The sequence below is a fragment of the Thermobia domestica genome, chromosome 14, assembly GCF_964235325.1.
Source record: "Thermobia domestica chromosome 14, izTheDome1.hap1.1, whole genome shotgun sequence".
In the NCBI taxonomy this organism is placed as follows: domain Eukaryota; kingdom Metazoa; phylum Arthropoda; class Insecta; order Zygentoma; family Lepismatidae; genus Thermobia; species Thermobia domestica.
This window is the reverse complement of record NC_137467.1, coordinates 128809451-128824809: the sequence shown is the minus strand read 5'-3', so window position 1 is coordinate 128824809 and position 15359 is coordinate 128809451. Positions and strand designations below refer to the sequence as shown.

General features: G+C 37.3%; 1 protein-coding gene across 2 annotated transcripts in view; it reads left to right on the top strand.

Annotated features, from left to right (window-relative positions):
• LOC145670313 (uncharacterized) overlaps positions 1-15359 on the top strand; it is an 81050-nt gene that overhangs the window by 17042 nt on the left and 48649 nt on the right. For both annotated transcript variants that reach the window (XM_081738802.1, XM_081738801.1), the window contains exons 3-4: positions 428-671; positions 10633-10758. In XM_081738802.1, the coding sequence (XP_081594928.1) occupies positions 428-671; positions 10633-10758 (370 nt within the window). The remainder of the gene's footprint in view (positions 1-427; positions 672-10632; positions 10759-15359) is intronic.

Genomic DNA, 15359 nt, shown 5'->3' with positions numbered 1-15359 from the left:
AGTTTATAAAAAAAAATCCTGTAAGCCATCTCCATCCTTTTTTTCCAACCTTCTTCGAATTCGATTTATTATTTATTTATTTTTTAACAAAAGTACATGTCGCTCAATTTTTGGACGGGCCCTGAATACCCAAAACCTGTGTGTGAAATATAGACTCCACATTTTCTTGACTTCGGAATCACGTCCGACCTCTTTTGCTTACTCAGTCTGCCTCAGATAACGCTTTTAAAGAGGCTGATTAAACCGAAGAGTAGAACGAGCAAAAGCAGATTAACGTACAATAAATAAATAAATAGAAATATCATTTATGGTAAAACACATACATCTAATACGAGTTCGTTTATAGCTTTAGTTATATGCCTAGCTATATAACGGTGCTCAGTTCGTTTAGTTTTTTATCGTTATTATTTATTTATTATTTTCATAGCGCACAGATGTATGGAAACATTGTTGCTTTCATGAGATACCAGATGCTGTGGTTACAGAAATATGCAGCAAATTGTATCCATTTCGCCAAGAGAAAATAGATTCTCACAACGACAGAATTGATTGGCTGGCAGTGTTTAAATGTTACAAGCAGTGGAGAGGTATTAAAGATTGGCCATACCAAACAAGGTCCATCTACAAAGCGCCATCTAGTGCTGAATTTGTTACCAATGTTACAATTTCAGGTATGTCTGTTTTTTAATCTTTAACCGATATGTACTAGACTAATGGTAGACTAGTTTAGGCGGGAGGGCAAGGATTCACATCTAGGCACTTCCTCCCCGTTCGTTTTAAAAGAGAAAAAATGTTGAAAAGGGAAAGATAAAGAAAAGTTAAAAGGTTTCCTACATAAAGGTTCTTATGTATTCATTGACTCAAGTTTCTTACTGTTTATAAAAGTAGCACTTGAACACAGAGGCTGAAATGAAGCACAATATAACATATTGTTCACTCTAAACCATCTAAATTACAGAGTTAAACTATCTCATTGTATTGTTGAATTACATGTAGCAATTAAATACAATTTTGATTGAAATTACATGTAGCAATTTTGATTGAAATTCTTTGACTATTCAGCTCCTTCATGACAATATACAAGGCTTGTATAAAAGGTAACGGCAACATTGTTACAGTTCGTACGTGGCTTTATACACAGAAAAATATCTGCTACATTCCTTCAATGTAATCACCTCCTATCTCAATTACCTTCTGACACACGTGCGGAAGGCGTCGTATTTCGTCAGCGCGTCAATCTTCATCGATGTCCCGCAGAGGCCGCCGTATGACGCAGATGAGCTTCTATTATGTCATATTGCTTCCCGCGAAGTGATTCCTTTAGTTTGGCGAAGACGTCGTCACGAAGTCTGTGAAAACATTGTTGTGCACTGAGCTCACGTCGTTCGTCTTTCTGGAACATACTGTTATGATGGCACTTCCACTTTCCTTCTCTACTTTACGGCACTGGTACTTTTAACTGAATAACACACAGTAGTAACCACGTGCCACACTTCATCGACTCACATTCTCTTATCAGCTACGGAACTGTTGTAATGTTGAGATACATCTCTTTCGCATAAAAATGTTGTCACTATTTTTTATCCAACCTAAATAGTTAACATACGCGCCGAAGACCCGTGTTCGATTTCAATGTGTTACCACCAGAATGCTTAACAACAAAATAGATAAAATAAATTTTGACCGCGTGACTTGGAAATTGTTAGAAGTTATAAAGAAGATTGGGTTGGAATGGAAAGATCGAAGACTCAGAAGAAACTATATGAGTAAGTGAACCAACAAGTAAGTGTTAAAATAAGAGAGAAAATGACAAAGCAGAGTGCAATTGGAAGGGGGGTTCGACAGGCATGTGACAGTTCTCTCGCCTACATTTTTAAATATTTATCTAGAAGACATAATGAAAAAGAGCCTACGAAATGAGGACGGCATTTCAGTAGGAGGTAGAATGATTAAGTTTTATACGTTTTGCAGATGATACAGCTTGTTGCAGAATCCGAAGAGAAAATCAAGATGTTAGAAAACTTGAGGAAAGAATATGGGATGAAAACAAATGTTAGAAGGACTAAAGCCATGGTGATTGGAAGAAAGGCGTCGGTGTCAAATATAAAAGTAGGAGGGGAGAAAATAGAACAGGTGACTAATTTTTTATACCTGGGTAGAATTATTAGTAACGATATGAAATGTGAACGTGAAATAATAGGAATGGTGAAAGAAGCCTTTAGGAGGAAGAAAATACTATTTTATGAGACCTTGAACAGAGTTGAGAAAAATACTCATAATGTGCTTCCTGTGGAATATTGTGCTGTATGGGTCAGAAACATGGACAGTTACACAAAAACGATGAAAAACCACTGGATGTTTTCGAAATGTGGGCGTGGAGAAGAATGGAGAGAATTAACTGGGTCGAGCGGAAAACGAGTGAGAATGTGTTAGAAATAGTGGGAGAGAAAAGAACACTTAAATATTGTTAAGAAGATGAACTGGTTGAGATATTGGGTCAGAAGGAACTGTATCATGAGGTGGGGGTGTTCCAAAAACAAGTTAACCGGTTTCGGTACGGTTTGGGAACGGTTCGGTTCGGTACGGTTTGAGAAAGGTGCGGTTCGGTTTGTAAAATGTTAGTTTCGATTTGTAGAATGGTTCTGTTCAGTTTAAGAATTGTTGGGCCCTTTTTGAGGACTGTTTTGTTCGGTTTCAGTTCAATATTCAAAATCAACGGAAATGCAATTTGCATTATTAAGAACCATCCACCCAGACATTATAATAAGGCTGAATGTTATGTTTTTCTGTATTTTATAACTTTGTTCAGATTAAAATTATTTCGATATTACTGAAGCAATTGAAGGTTCGTACTGTGTGAGTACTTCTACTGGTGCTTTGGAAATTGGAATAAACTCTTAATATCAGTTGGAAGACAACTTTACGGCATAGGGGAATTTAGGAGATATACCCTGGAAGGGGAGGGGGGAGCAGTTACTTGAAATGTGGATGCTGTTCCAGGAGAAGCTACGTTTAGAATGAAACATTAAACTCGTCTTGAAATGATTGGGGAGGAAGGGCATGCTTTACGCCTTGTATGTAGAATATATCGTGGTGCTATATTATCAGGTAACCAAGAAAATTCTTGCTGTTTTTGGGATAAAGTGCGTTAGTGTGGTCAAAATGATTCTGATGACGCTATACAGTATGGCGCTAAATTCGTTGTACAAAAGCAGAGGGGTGATTCCTGAGAGCAAAACAAACCAAAAAGTTCCAGTAAACATAGGGCGAAAAGCCTGTCGGTTAAGTGCTGTAGGCTGCCGAAAGTGTGGAGAAATAAACTTTAAAATTAAATATTGCACAAACTGCTGATCGTAGACGTGATGCAGGATGATATCGTCAAAGGATTCTAACCTGCTCAGTCCAAATTTACAGTTTTCAGATTTGTGTAATGGTGGCGCAGCGGATTCCCCAAAGAGTGTTAGGGATTTTCTGACATTTTATGACGTAAATTGAGTGGACAACAGCATGTAAAGGACATCTCACTGCCTGGAAATAATACTACGTGGCAGATCAATACTCATACACGCAGATAAAAGATGGCGGTTGAGATAAAAATTGCTGTTCGTGGTTACATACCTCCTCAAAAAGTACTAGTCAAGTCGTTGTACAAGAATTTACTGGAAACGTCACGTCGCTAGAATGTAAAAATACGTAAAACATAAGGCGATAGGTAACAGAAAATAAAGAAATTCCAATTGTTGATTTGCTCATATTAATAATTAGAGCAACCCAAAAGCATAAAAAGTATATTAGCAATTTACGCATGTGGTTGGTACCTTAAACATGGTTGTGCTCGTCTAAAGGTCCAGAAAAAACTAATTTTAAAAGCATAATAAAGCATAATTTTAGAAAATAAAGCATAAAGCATAATTTAAAATATATAACACAATCCTTGGAAAATTCTGTTTTACTGTAAGTTTAACATACTGTATTAATAATTTTTAAAACCAATATTTACAATGCAAAATCATTGAGAACATAACAATGCAACAATGAAAAGCCTATTTTTATTTCTGTACACGTTTCGGTGTAATCTTTTGATATAGTGAAAAGAAAAAGGAAAAGAAGAAGAAAACTTTCCGCCAACAATGAATAGTACACAAGAACTCCAAACTATATTGTTATGTGTACCTCTTGAACTTTAGCACTTTCTGTACATTTTGGTGGCATCTTTTACTTTCCCTTTGTGTATATATGCACCTCTAAGGCGCATACAAGTGATAGAAAAAACTGACTCGAATAAAGCATATCTCTCTAGATAAATAGATCAAGATATAGAATATTTAATGTATAGTAAATATATTATACATTATACACGATTAATGTAAATCAATGATTGAAATTAACAATAAAGCATAATGTGGGTTGCTCTATTAATGATGAACGCCTCTATCTTTACACCTACAGTAATTGAAGAACTACTACTATTAAAAGACAAATAAAGAACGCGTAATAATAATAATAATAATAATATAATACACATAGCTGTTTTAGCACACTCATTTCGATCAGTACATCACACAAATGCGACTACAGTACGCTTTTTTCCTCAGTGTTTTCAGAGTCGAACATTCTATCCAACATTGTTTACATCTCGTTCAGCTTTCAAGAATTTCTTAACTCTGCGTATTCATCAACATTCTCAATATTGCGGACATTGACACAATGACCACACAAGGCAAAACAATGAAAATCAATAAACACAGCAAACTAAATATACGCCACATAAATTTAAGGGATATATTTTTACGGGTTTACCTCTGTGGTTCGCTATTTCGTTTCATTCTATATTCGGTGCTAAAATCTGTGCATTATGGTTGTGGCCGGCATAGAGGGTTTACGCATTCATTTGCTACCTCACCTTTGTAGCTCGGCCCTCATAATTCACCATAACAACTTACACAGGAAGACACCCCCTCCTCTAATTGCACAGGCGTCGCGTAGATTAGTTGTTTCATATGGCGCCAGAAAAAGAAATCTAAGGGGTTATGGTCAGATAAGCGAGGTGGCCAAGATACCGGTCCTTCTCTGCCGATCCATTTGTTCGGAAAAGTATGCGTTGAGACAATTTCGCATCTCCGCAGCGAAATGTGTTGGAGCACCGTCGTGCATAAACTACATGTTTCGATGAATAGCCAGAAGTAACAGTCTCTAGTAGTTCAGGCAGAACCTCTCCCAAAAATATCCGATACTCCCACCCGGTCAGGCATTGTGGTAGTAAATACGGTCTGATGAGGATTATCAACAATTCCTGCCCACACAACCGTTCCTGATGGACACGAGTTAACATTCCATATGGATTAGCCTCAGACCACAAATGTTGAGTGTGAGTGTTGAATACTCCATCACGGGAAAACGTAGCTTTATCTGTGAAGAGAATACGAGACATGAAGCGGGGTGTATTAGCATGCTATTCGCGTAGCCACAGGACAAACTACCGCTTACATGGATAAACAGCGGCATGTAATGCATGCACCTTTTGGAATGGAAAGAGTAAATCTGATTTTCGTGAATCATGTTCCACACTTGCCGATGATGGGCGTTAAGTTCAGCAGCTACTAGCCGTGTGCTCTTGGACGGGTTTCGTCCAGCATTGGGTCTGTGTGCTTCCAGCAATCCTGTTTCTTGTAATCTTCGATCTACACTGGAGAAAAGTTGCGTGGTGTGGAATTCTAAGATTAGGAAACTGGTGTCTGTATAGCCGTTGAACCACATGCCCATTACCATCCGCTTTCCCGTATGCCAGATGAATGTTTGCTCATTCCTCACATGTATACTCCTCCATTACCTCTGTAATCACACATGCACACCGTATGACGATGAAATAAAGCGAAATTAAAGTCGGAAATGGTAGATTCTCCCTCACCATTGTGTTTACTGTCCAGAATCGAAGATAGCGAGATTGCAACTTAGTGCAACTGTTCTGTCAGAGTGATGTTTGTGTGTACCGATTAGCAAATGTACAAGACCTATATCGTGACGGAGAAGATACCACACCCGAAGACAAAAAGGTGCACACACCACTTGTACATACGACAAGTGTAGTACCTTCATATTTTCTCGAACACATTAACAAATATCATATCGCCCTCCTCTAAGGCACACTTTAATGTCACAAACGAGGTTCTGCTGATTAAAGAAACACACGCAACACAATACATCTAAATTAGATTTGCAATGCACTCTAACGAACCCAAATAAACGAACGCAGGCTTTAACAGAAATGGTATACGTAGTTTTTCCTTATAAAACGGTTGATGAGAAACACACGAGCAGAACTAGCCATCAAAGAAAAAATTATTTAACTGTCCGTAGTGTCGATCTCTGGTCTTTCGCAAGTGACGAACAAACCAGCTCATTCACTCATATGTAATGACTCCAGCGCACGCATAGTGCAACAAACAAATAAAAGGGGATAGCAAGAGAATCAAATAAATATCAAGTTGTCATAGTTTCGTTGTTTCTTGAAAAAGTACTGAAGACAATGACAGACCAGTATGTACATTACGAAATACAAATAAACTAAACGACAGTAGCAGTAGTAACAGATCGACATTAATAGCATTCGGATGTCATTAATTTGTGGAGGTCAGCAATCGGAGTTTATTTTCTGTTATCTATCGGCTTGTGTTGTACTTATTTTTACATTCTAGAGACGTGACGTTTCCAGTAAATTCTTGTACGTCTTTACTAGTACTTTTTGAGGAGGTATGCAACCACGAACAGTAATTATTGCCTCATCCGCCATCTTTTATCTGCATGTATGAGTATTGACCTGCCAAGTAGTATTATTTCCAGGCAGTGAGACGTCCTTTACATGCTGTTATCCACTCAATTTACATCATAAAATGTTCGGGAATCCCTAACGTTCTTTGGAAAATTCCTTTCGACACCATTGCACAAATCTAAAAACTGCCAATTTGGATAGAGCAGGTTAGGATCCTTTGACAATATCATGCCGCATCAAGTCTATGATCAATAATTTGTGCAATATTTAACCTAAAATTTGTTTTCCCACGCTTTCGGCAGCTCATAACACGCGAACGACTCGTTTTTCGCCCTATGTTTATTGGAACTTTTTGTTTGTTTTGCTCTCAGGAATCACCCCTCTGCTTTTGTACAACGAATTTAGCGTTATACTGTATGTTTACATTCATTTCAAACCTTATTTAATAGAATTGTTCAGTGCAATGCACGTTTCACCATCGGTTTTGTAGGAAGCGAAATCTTCGAAAGATCGTGTCCCTGTGAAGGGAAATTTTGGAGCCCATTTTGCTTTACGAGCACGAATTAGGAAACAAAGATGCAAAGGCCGCTAGCAGAATATCCTTCGAGTTTAGAGGTACTTCAGTGAGTAAACGGATTGCTTAAAAGTGGTTCATCTGCTTTTCTTCCGAGTTGAGATGATTTTGAGTTTAACGTCTCTTTTAGCAGCGAGGCCACGTGAGACGCGACCTACTGATTAACGTGGATCCGACCCTAATGAACTCCCGCCGGAAATTGAACCCGGTCTCCCACGCCAAAGGTGCGTACGCTATTCGCTTAGGCACGAAGGAGCTCTGTTTTTCTTCCGAGACGAGAGCCTTGAAGACAAGCATCGTGTTGGTCGTCCATCCACCCTCTACAAAGTCCAGCTGGAGGAGGAAATCAGCAGAATCCTCATCAAACTTTACAGGAGTTGGAACACAGGATTGGAGTATCTGACGAAACCTTTCGATCATATCTTCATAACCTTGGCATGAAAGCTAAGCAAAAAAGTTCTTCATGTCCTGTCCGAGGGAAACATGCTCAACGGTTAAACATCTGCTTGTCGTTGCTGTCGCGCCATAATAAAGCCTCGTTCCTGGACCAAATCTTAACATATAACGAAAAATTGATCATGTATGATAACTGAAAGAGGAAAGATTGTTGGACAACTTCTGGTTCGGTCTCGTTGGCTGCTAAACCGGACATTCAACAAAAGAAGGTAATGCTATGTGTTTGGTGGACCAGCGTTAGCATAGTCCATTATGAATATCTAGAAAGCGAAAAACCATAGCAGTCGAGGTCTATTCGTCACAGTTGCAAAGAGTTTTAGCTGCACTGCTCCAGAAGAGGAGTTCTCCTTCTCCATGATATTGCCAAACCTCATTCGGCAAATGCAACTAAAGATGTGATCCAAACATTGGGCTGGAAAGTTCTGCCTCATTCACCCTATTCCTCGAACGTCTCTCAATCGGACTATTACCTGTTTTTGACCATGGATAACCACCTGCGGAAACAGCAGTTCCGAAAACGCGACGATGTCACAAAGGCTGTATCACAAGTTTTGGACTCATACTGCAACTCATAGACATTCTGTAACGTCCTTTGAACGACATTTGCGTGTACATTGTCATACAATATAAGAACACCGTGTCTTTTGAACATTTCTGAATGCTTGCCAGTAAATTTGAGGTGCATTTTCGAGTTCAACATTGTAACGACCTGCATTGATAGTTCTGCCTCGATGAAGAAAGAGGTGATGGATGAATCCCACCATAGATCACCTCAAAGCAACATCATCTAAGGGTTTTTGAAACCGTCCTGGAATTTGATCAAGACTGATTACGAATATCATATCAGATCCATGTTCCATTAAAAGTGAAAAATCCAATGTAGGAAACTTTCTCGGTTATTGCTCACACTCAGAGAACTGCACGCCTCTAAATGGAGATTCCTTTTGGGTAGTGTTCACCCGTGTGGAACCCATGAGTCCAACATTTTCAACCTTAATAATGCACGGAGCTGTCGAGGGACAGTGGTATGATGTATGTCCAAATCGCCTGCAATGGCGCGAACACTTTTCCTAAGTTCCGTTCCCACAGTGTTTCTGAGGAGCTTAACCGAACATGATGTTGCTCGGTGCCGATCGAGCAACGTCACGTTTGCAATGGAGCGAAATTTGGTAAGCAAACAGTGAATGGTACGTTTATTCGCCATGCCTGGTCCAAATGCACAGTTGATGTCCTTTATAGCTTGCTGTGCTGAACGTCACAGTTTGAATTCATATAGAAAAATCACCCGCAGTTATGTGTTCAACAAATTCTCTCCTGACTAGGCACCTTAGCTTGTTTGCTGTATATATATAATGTGTGTTACTTTAGTCCATCCGTGTATGGTGTTATTCAGGCAAGTAGATGTCGAAGTGGTGTCCCTTCGCACTAATCTATTAGAAGGGGAGAAAAATAGAACAGTTGATTACAGTTTTCGGTACGTAGGTAATAGTATTTGTGAAGACATTAAGTGCAAATGTGAAATAGAGGCACAAATAGGATTGAGGAAAGAAGAAATTTAGTTAGAATAAAATTACATTTTTTTGGTCTTCCATTAGTGAAGGCGACGACTCGTAAAATGTTTTGTGTGGCGTACTGAACCTCATAGAATAGAAGCGTGGACATTATGCAACAACGACTAAAAAAGACTGGACTTTCGAAATGCGGACAACGAGAAGAATGGATAAAATTAGCTGGGTTCAACGGAAATCTGATGGTGAAGTGTTGGGAATAATAGAGGGGAAAAGAACAATATTGGATGTAATTAGAAAGAGAACGGGTGAGAGAGACATGATAGAGGGACATGATAGAAGGTACGAAGAAGAAAAAACGGAGAAGTGGCGACAGAGGCTCCAGTTGATGAAAGGTATGAAAACAGAAAATCGTTACATCAAAACAGAGGTTAGCTAGTGTCAGTATGGCAAAGTTTCTATGATATCATCGTCCTTCGTAAGATTAAAGGAGAACAGTGATATTGAAGTAACTGAAGAAAGAGCAGAAGATAAAATGAAATTAAATGAAATCATTCAGTTTTATGTTTTACACTTATGTTCAATTGGCTATGGTGATGATGATAAAGAATGAAATGGTGAAATGAGGAAAGTTGGAGGAAACGGGAGAACTCCGAGAAAATCCACGCACGAGGTGTTTGTCTACCATAAAGCTCGGGGCGAGCTGAAATCGAACCAGTGACTCCACGCAATGAAGTGAGCGCTACCTCGGAGCCACCACGTCCTTCAAGAAAGTACAGTTTATGCCACCTGTGCCCTGGTCTGGATTCAAACCCGAAACAGCTAGGTTTTGCGATTGCCAACCTTGCGCCTTAGATTAATCCATCATGCCCGCCGCCTCTCATTATTGAGAACATAAAAGATTTAAGTTTCATTTCTATCAATCTCCCAAAACATCTTAATATTTGTTTGGTTAACAGGTATATAAGTAAAATAAGTGATACATTGTGATCAGTTATTGAAATTGGTGAAATGATCTGTCCTCATAACGAGCCCTTAAATATTATTTAGTGGTGTGTGTTTAACTTAAAACTATTGGTAAAACTAGAAGATAATGAAAAGTTTTTGAAAGGAGCGATAAAAATGCATGTGAAGATGTCTTATCAAGAAATAAAATATTACAAAAATGTAGGGGATCAAAATTGTAAGTATTGAGTTATACTTTGTTTTACCAAGGAAAGGAACTATTTACATTTTTTTAATAGCAATCATGCTTGGAATAGGGAGAGAAACAATGAGATCATTTAAATGAAAGAGTTCTCTTGATTCTTTTAATTTTTTCTCAGGTAGTTGCGTTATATCAGGACATTCCTTTGGTGGAGTTCGAGTTTGGAATAACCTTTGCCAGTTGCTCGCGACTGTTGCCGTACACGATAGAGAAATTACGGATATCGGTCTGTTGAGTTTCTTAGGTAAGTATTTTGTAGATCGGGACGAAAATTTCCTCTTTTATTATTATTAACGTGATTTAGTAGATTTATGACGGAATTTTTGTTCCACTGAATTGCAGTAAAAGCTGTATTCATTAAAAAGTACTTAAACTCAATAACACTGTAAATTTTGGACGTTTTGATAAAAAGTATTGCCTTTCTCAGCACGTAACTTTTCAGAAAATTAACGTTGTCTCTGGAATTACATCCCGTTCGTTATTTTCTTTCGAGTAACATTACTTTTCTAAGTCCCACTAGTCCTTCATAAAATTTCCTTCGTTCCTAAATACTCCTTTTCATGAGCTATCTTATGTAGCTTAATTAAAGAAACATTGCTTTTCATTGTCAATTTTTTCACTTACATTTTATTTCACTCCGCTAATATCGTAATTGGTCAAAGTAAAATGTTACACTACATTTTTTTTGAATCGAATCAACATTCCTCAAAAATTAAAATTTAAGATATAGTTCCCTTTTAATCAGTATGTTCCTTAGTATTAGAAATCTAATTAAAAAAAGAAAGATGGGAAAAAATATAAGTTGAGAATTGAAATTTCTTTCTCACTCAATTTATAATATTTCTTTCAAGATTATGTTGATGACATCTATGGAGCTTCCACGCTTGTACTAAGATGTCAATGTAATAAGTGAAACTTTGCCAAACCTACAGTGTGTCTGCTGAACATTCGGCATATTTTATCATAACATGTGAGTAATTTTAAAACGTAATTAACTTAAGAATGATGGTATTTAATTAGATTTACCAGATATTAATAAAGATATTCTCAAGGAGGACTATTGAAGAACTATTGGAAGTGAGAAAGTAATACTATTTGGAAGAAGACAATCAACGGAATGTAGTTCCATGTTAGTTTTCTTGAAAGATATTTATGTTCAAGAAAGCAATAACATTTGCCGGAACATTTGCAATTAGATAATCTTGAGTGCTTTTGTGATAAGTACTTTTTAATTGAATATTGAATATCTATCCTTTGCAAATCAAGTAGTTGTTACAGTAAAACCTATTTCTCCAGTTTAACGTCCCTCGATTATATACCGAAGCTAAAGAAAACGGTAATGATGAAAATGCATATAATGGTGGAATGAAGAAAATGGGACGAAACGGGATAACCCAGAGAAAACGCACGCACATGGTGTTTGTCTACCACAAAGTCCAGTTGGCGCCATTTAAGAACCACGAACCTCACGTACCTGAGGTGAGTACTCTATCACTGACCCACAGTGGTCCCCAGTAAAACCTGTTAACTTGACCACCTCTCTAAGAATAAAGAATGTGCCGTAGCACTTTGTAGAGAATTAGCATTTGGAATTACAGCACTTAAATCTTAGTGTGCGACTACAAAATAAATACTTCTTATATGCAGTAATTTTATATTCCAAAAATACAATTTAATACATACGTAGATAATAATACAGCCACACACAAAAAAAATAGAAGTTCTGTGCACCGGACCCCAGGGTATGGATTCGATGTATTATGTTACACAGAATCCAAATTTCGAAAACCTAGGACGATCGATCGTGTCTTTTTTTTTTAATGGGCGAAAAAACTTAAGCGATCTTAGATAGGGAGAATACACGTGCCATAGCCATACAAAAAGAAAAAAAAATCCAACGAATTTTGGTACGTAAGACAGATCATACGTTTTTCGCCCATAAAAAAATTAACACGGTCAATCGTCTTGGGGTTTCGAAATTTGAATTTTTTGTACCAAAATAGACCCAATCCATACCTTGGGGTCTACTGCACAGATATATATTCTGTCTTACGTGTATTCTCCTTATGGAAAATCGCTAAAGTTTGTCGCCCATAAAAAAAAAATTGACGGTCGATTGTTTTGGGGTTTCGAAATTTGGATTCTGCCATAACAAAATAGATTGAATCCATACCCTGGGGTCGGATACACAGAACTTTTATTTTGTGTGGGGGGGGAGGGGAGGGGATGTGTAATTCGTCGCTGCTTGAAAACTTGGTTATATTACAGTGTGTAATAGTTTTTGCTTCAGAATACATTTATTTTAGTAAGTTGGCAACTTTTCAGTTGTAGTGGCAAATATAGGCTTGTTTGACTGTATTTCCATGTACAAGGAGAATGATAATATAGCTGTTACTTTTTGACATCAAGAAATTGTATTGATAAATATTTACTCAACTTTATCGCTTCTTTTGGGTAAAATATGAAAATTAATGTTTGCTCATTTCCATTGACCCGATTTTCTTTAACCAAAAATAGACAAAACTAAAAAAGATCTTTTACAATCAATATTTGTCCTTTCCCACCGACCTGATTTTCTTTAACTCAAAAATAGGCAAGTTTAGAAGAGAAATTTTACAATCAACTTTCGCACAATTCCATTGACACAGTGTTCATTAACCCAACAATAGGCAAGTTTAGAAAATAAATTTTACAGTCAGTGTTTGTTCACTTCCACCTGAGATGAGAAGTTGGGGTGGAACAGGTTTGAAATTCCTTAACTTAAAATAGAAAACCAAATAGAACATAATAAAATTGACAATATGTAATTGAACCTAGCAATCTTATGTTGAGGAAATTTCTATCGTTTGTTTTTCACTAGTTTCATTCCACATGCTCTTTGGGGGTAATATATTTGAATAAATAAAGCATCTTTGGTTCCCTTAAAAAGTTAGGATGTATAATGTTGATGTTTCGTTATTACCTTGAGTTGTCTCATAGTTTTCATTTTATGTCTTGTATCTATTTACTTGCTTCCAGGGTTAAAAAAAACGTTAAAAAAACGTTTTTTATGTTTAAAACATGTTTTTTTTGTTGTTTAAAACGTTTTTAACGTTTAAAACAAAGTACTTTGTTTTAAACAAAAAAAAACATGTTTAAAATGTTTATTTTGTTTAAAACAATAATCTAAATAGGCATATATATTACATTTTTACACTCTTAGGTACTGCTTGCCATCTATATTCAACCGCTAGATCAAATTTCGGGAACTTCCCTAATCTCGATCCGCCTAAATGTTCCATTCTGGAGAAAGAAATCTGGATTTTCCCGATCTCCGTTCACAGAATATGTAGTTTAGTTTCTTTGTGTTACGTTCTACTGGCCGACTGCATTCTTAATCTTTAAACTCCCATTGACGCAACTGCTGTGTCAGGGCTTTAAACCTCAAATTAAGGCTGGAAGATGGTTTTGGTACCAATTTATTCCTGAAAGATGCAGCTTTGCTGGTGTGCATTTTGTGTATGTGGGAGGAGGGTAAATATAGTGTTTTTTGTTTTGTTTTTTCAACAGTTTTGGGGGCCATTCCCCCCTCTTGGGGAATAGATCCATAAAAATTGTTACGTGAAGCAATGAAGTAGGTTACTACATGGTAATATCGTGCATTTGTACTTCTTGCTTATATGGGGGAGCAGGGAGGGGGCAAAGTTAGCCAATTTTTGGAGTTTAAGTTTTTTGACGTAAATTACATTTATTTTTACAACAAACATCAATAGCTCAGTCCTTAATTAAGCTAGAAAGATGATTTGGTACCAAAGTATTTTTGAGGGATAAAGCTTTCCATCAGTTGCATGTTATGTATATAGGGGGTACGTATGTACGGCCGAAAGAGGGAGGATGAAGTTGTTTTTTTTCATCAGGTTTTGGCACGTATTCCTCTCCCCTTTGTGGTACATCCATAAAAATTGGTATGTGAAGCAATGAAGTAGTACCCTACATGACAGTAACCTGTATGTGTACTTGTTGTTTATAGAGAAAGAGGGGGTCAAATTTGGTTACTTTACATTTTCCGGGACGGTCCCATATAACACAAGATATATTTTACTGAAGTGGTCTAGAAGCATTTCTATACATGATGTGCGCAACAGAAAAAAAAAAGATTTGCATATGGACATGGTACTATAGTGGGGGAGGGGAGAGAATGTCTAATTCAATGAATGTTTTTCTGCGCATATATTTTTTTTTAATATTTCCTACACAAAACGAATGCATTACGCAATGGCAACAATGGCTACCATTTCTTATATTATTGTCACAAGTATGTCGCCTACACATTAGCATCATTTTGTCAGCGTAGGGTGGCTGCAAGGGTTGCCAGGGCCCCGCAAAGTCAATATTTTCATATTTTTAATGAATTTTATGTCTGTTCTTTTTCTACGAATACGGCGGGAATTTCACGAATGTTACCTCGTTGGAATTTGAGGTCTATAAGCTTTCCAATGGTGTATAACTCATGACTCTGTGATAATTAGGGGGGTCACCAGAGCCCCGAACGTGAGAGTCTACCATTTTGTTAAAATCCCTGGCGGGTGTCTAGAGTTAATTGTGTTGTTATGCCGTAGACACTAATCGTTATTAGCTACCATGTTGCAAACAGAGATGTATCTTGAAAACTGTTTAGTTAAAATGTCATTTGCTCCTTGTAGGCTAGTCACTGCTCTTTTCTATGAGTTGTATTGTATTTGTCAGAGCATTTCTTCTAGCTTATGACGTGAGAACTGTCATTATTATGGAAATGATAGTGATCAAAAAATACCCAAGTTTTGAATTTGTGAATTTGGATCTTAGAATAGTGTATAGCGTGTTTAA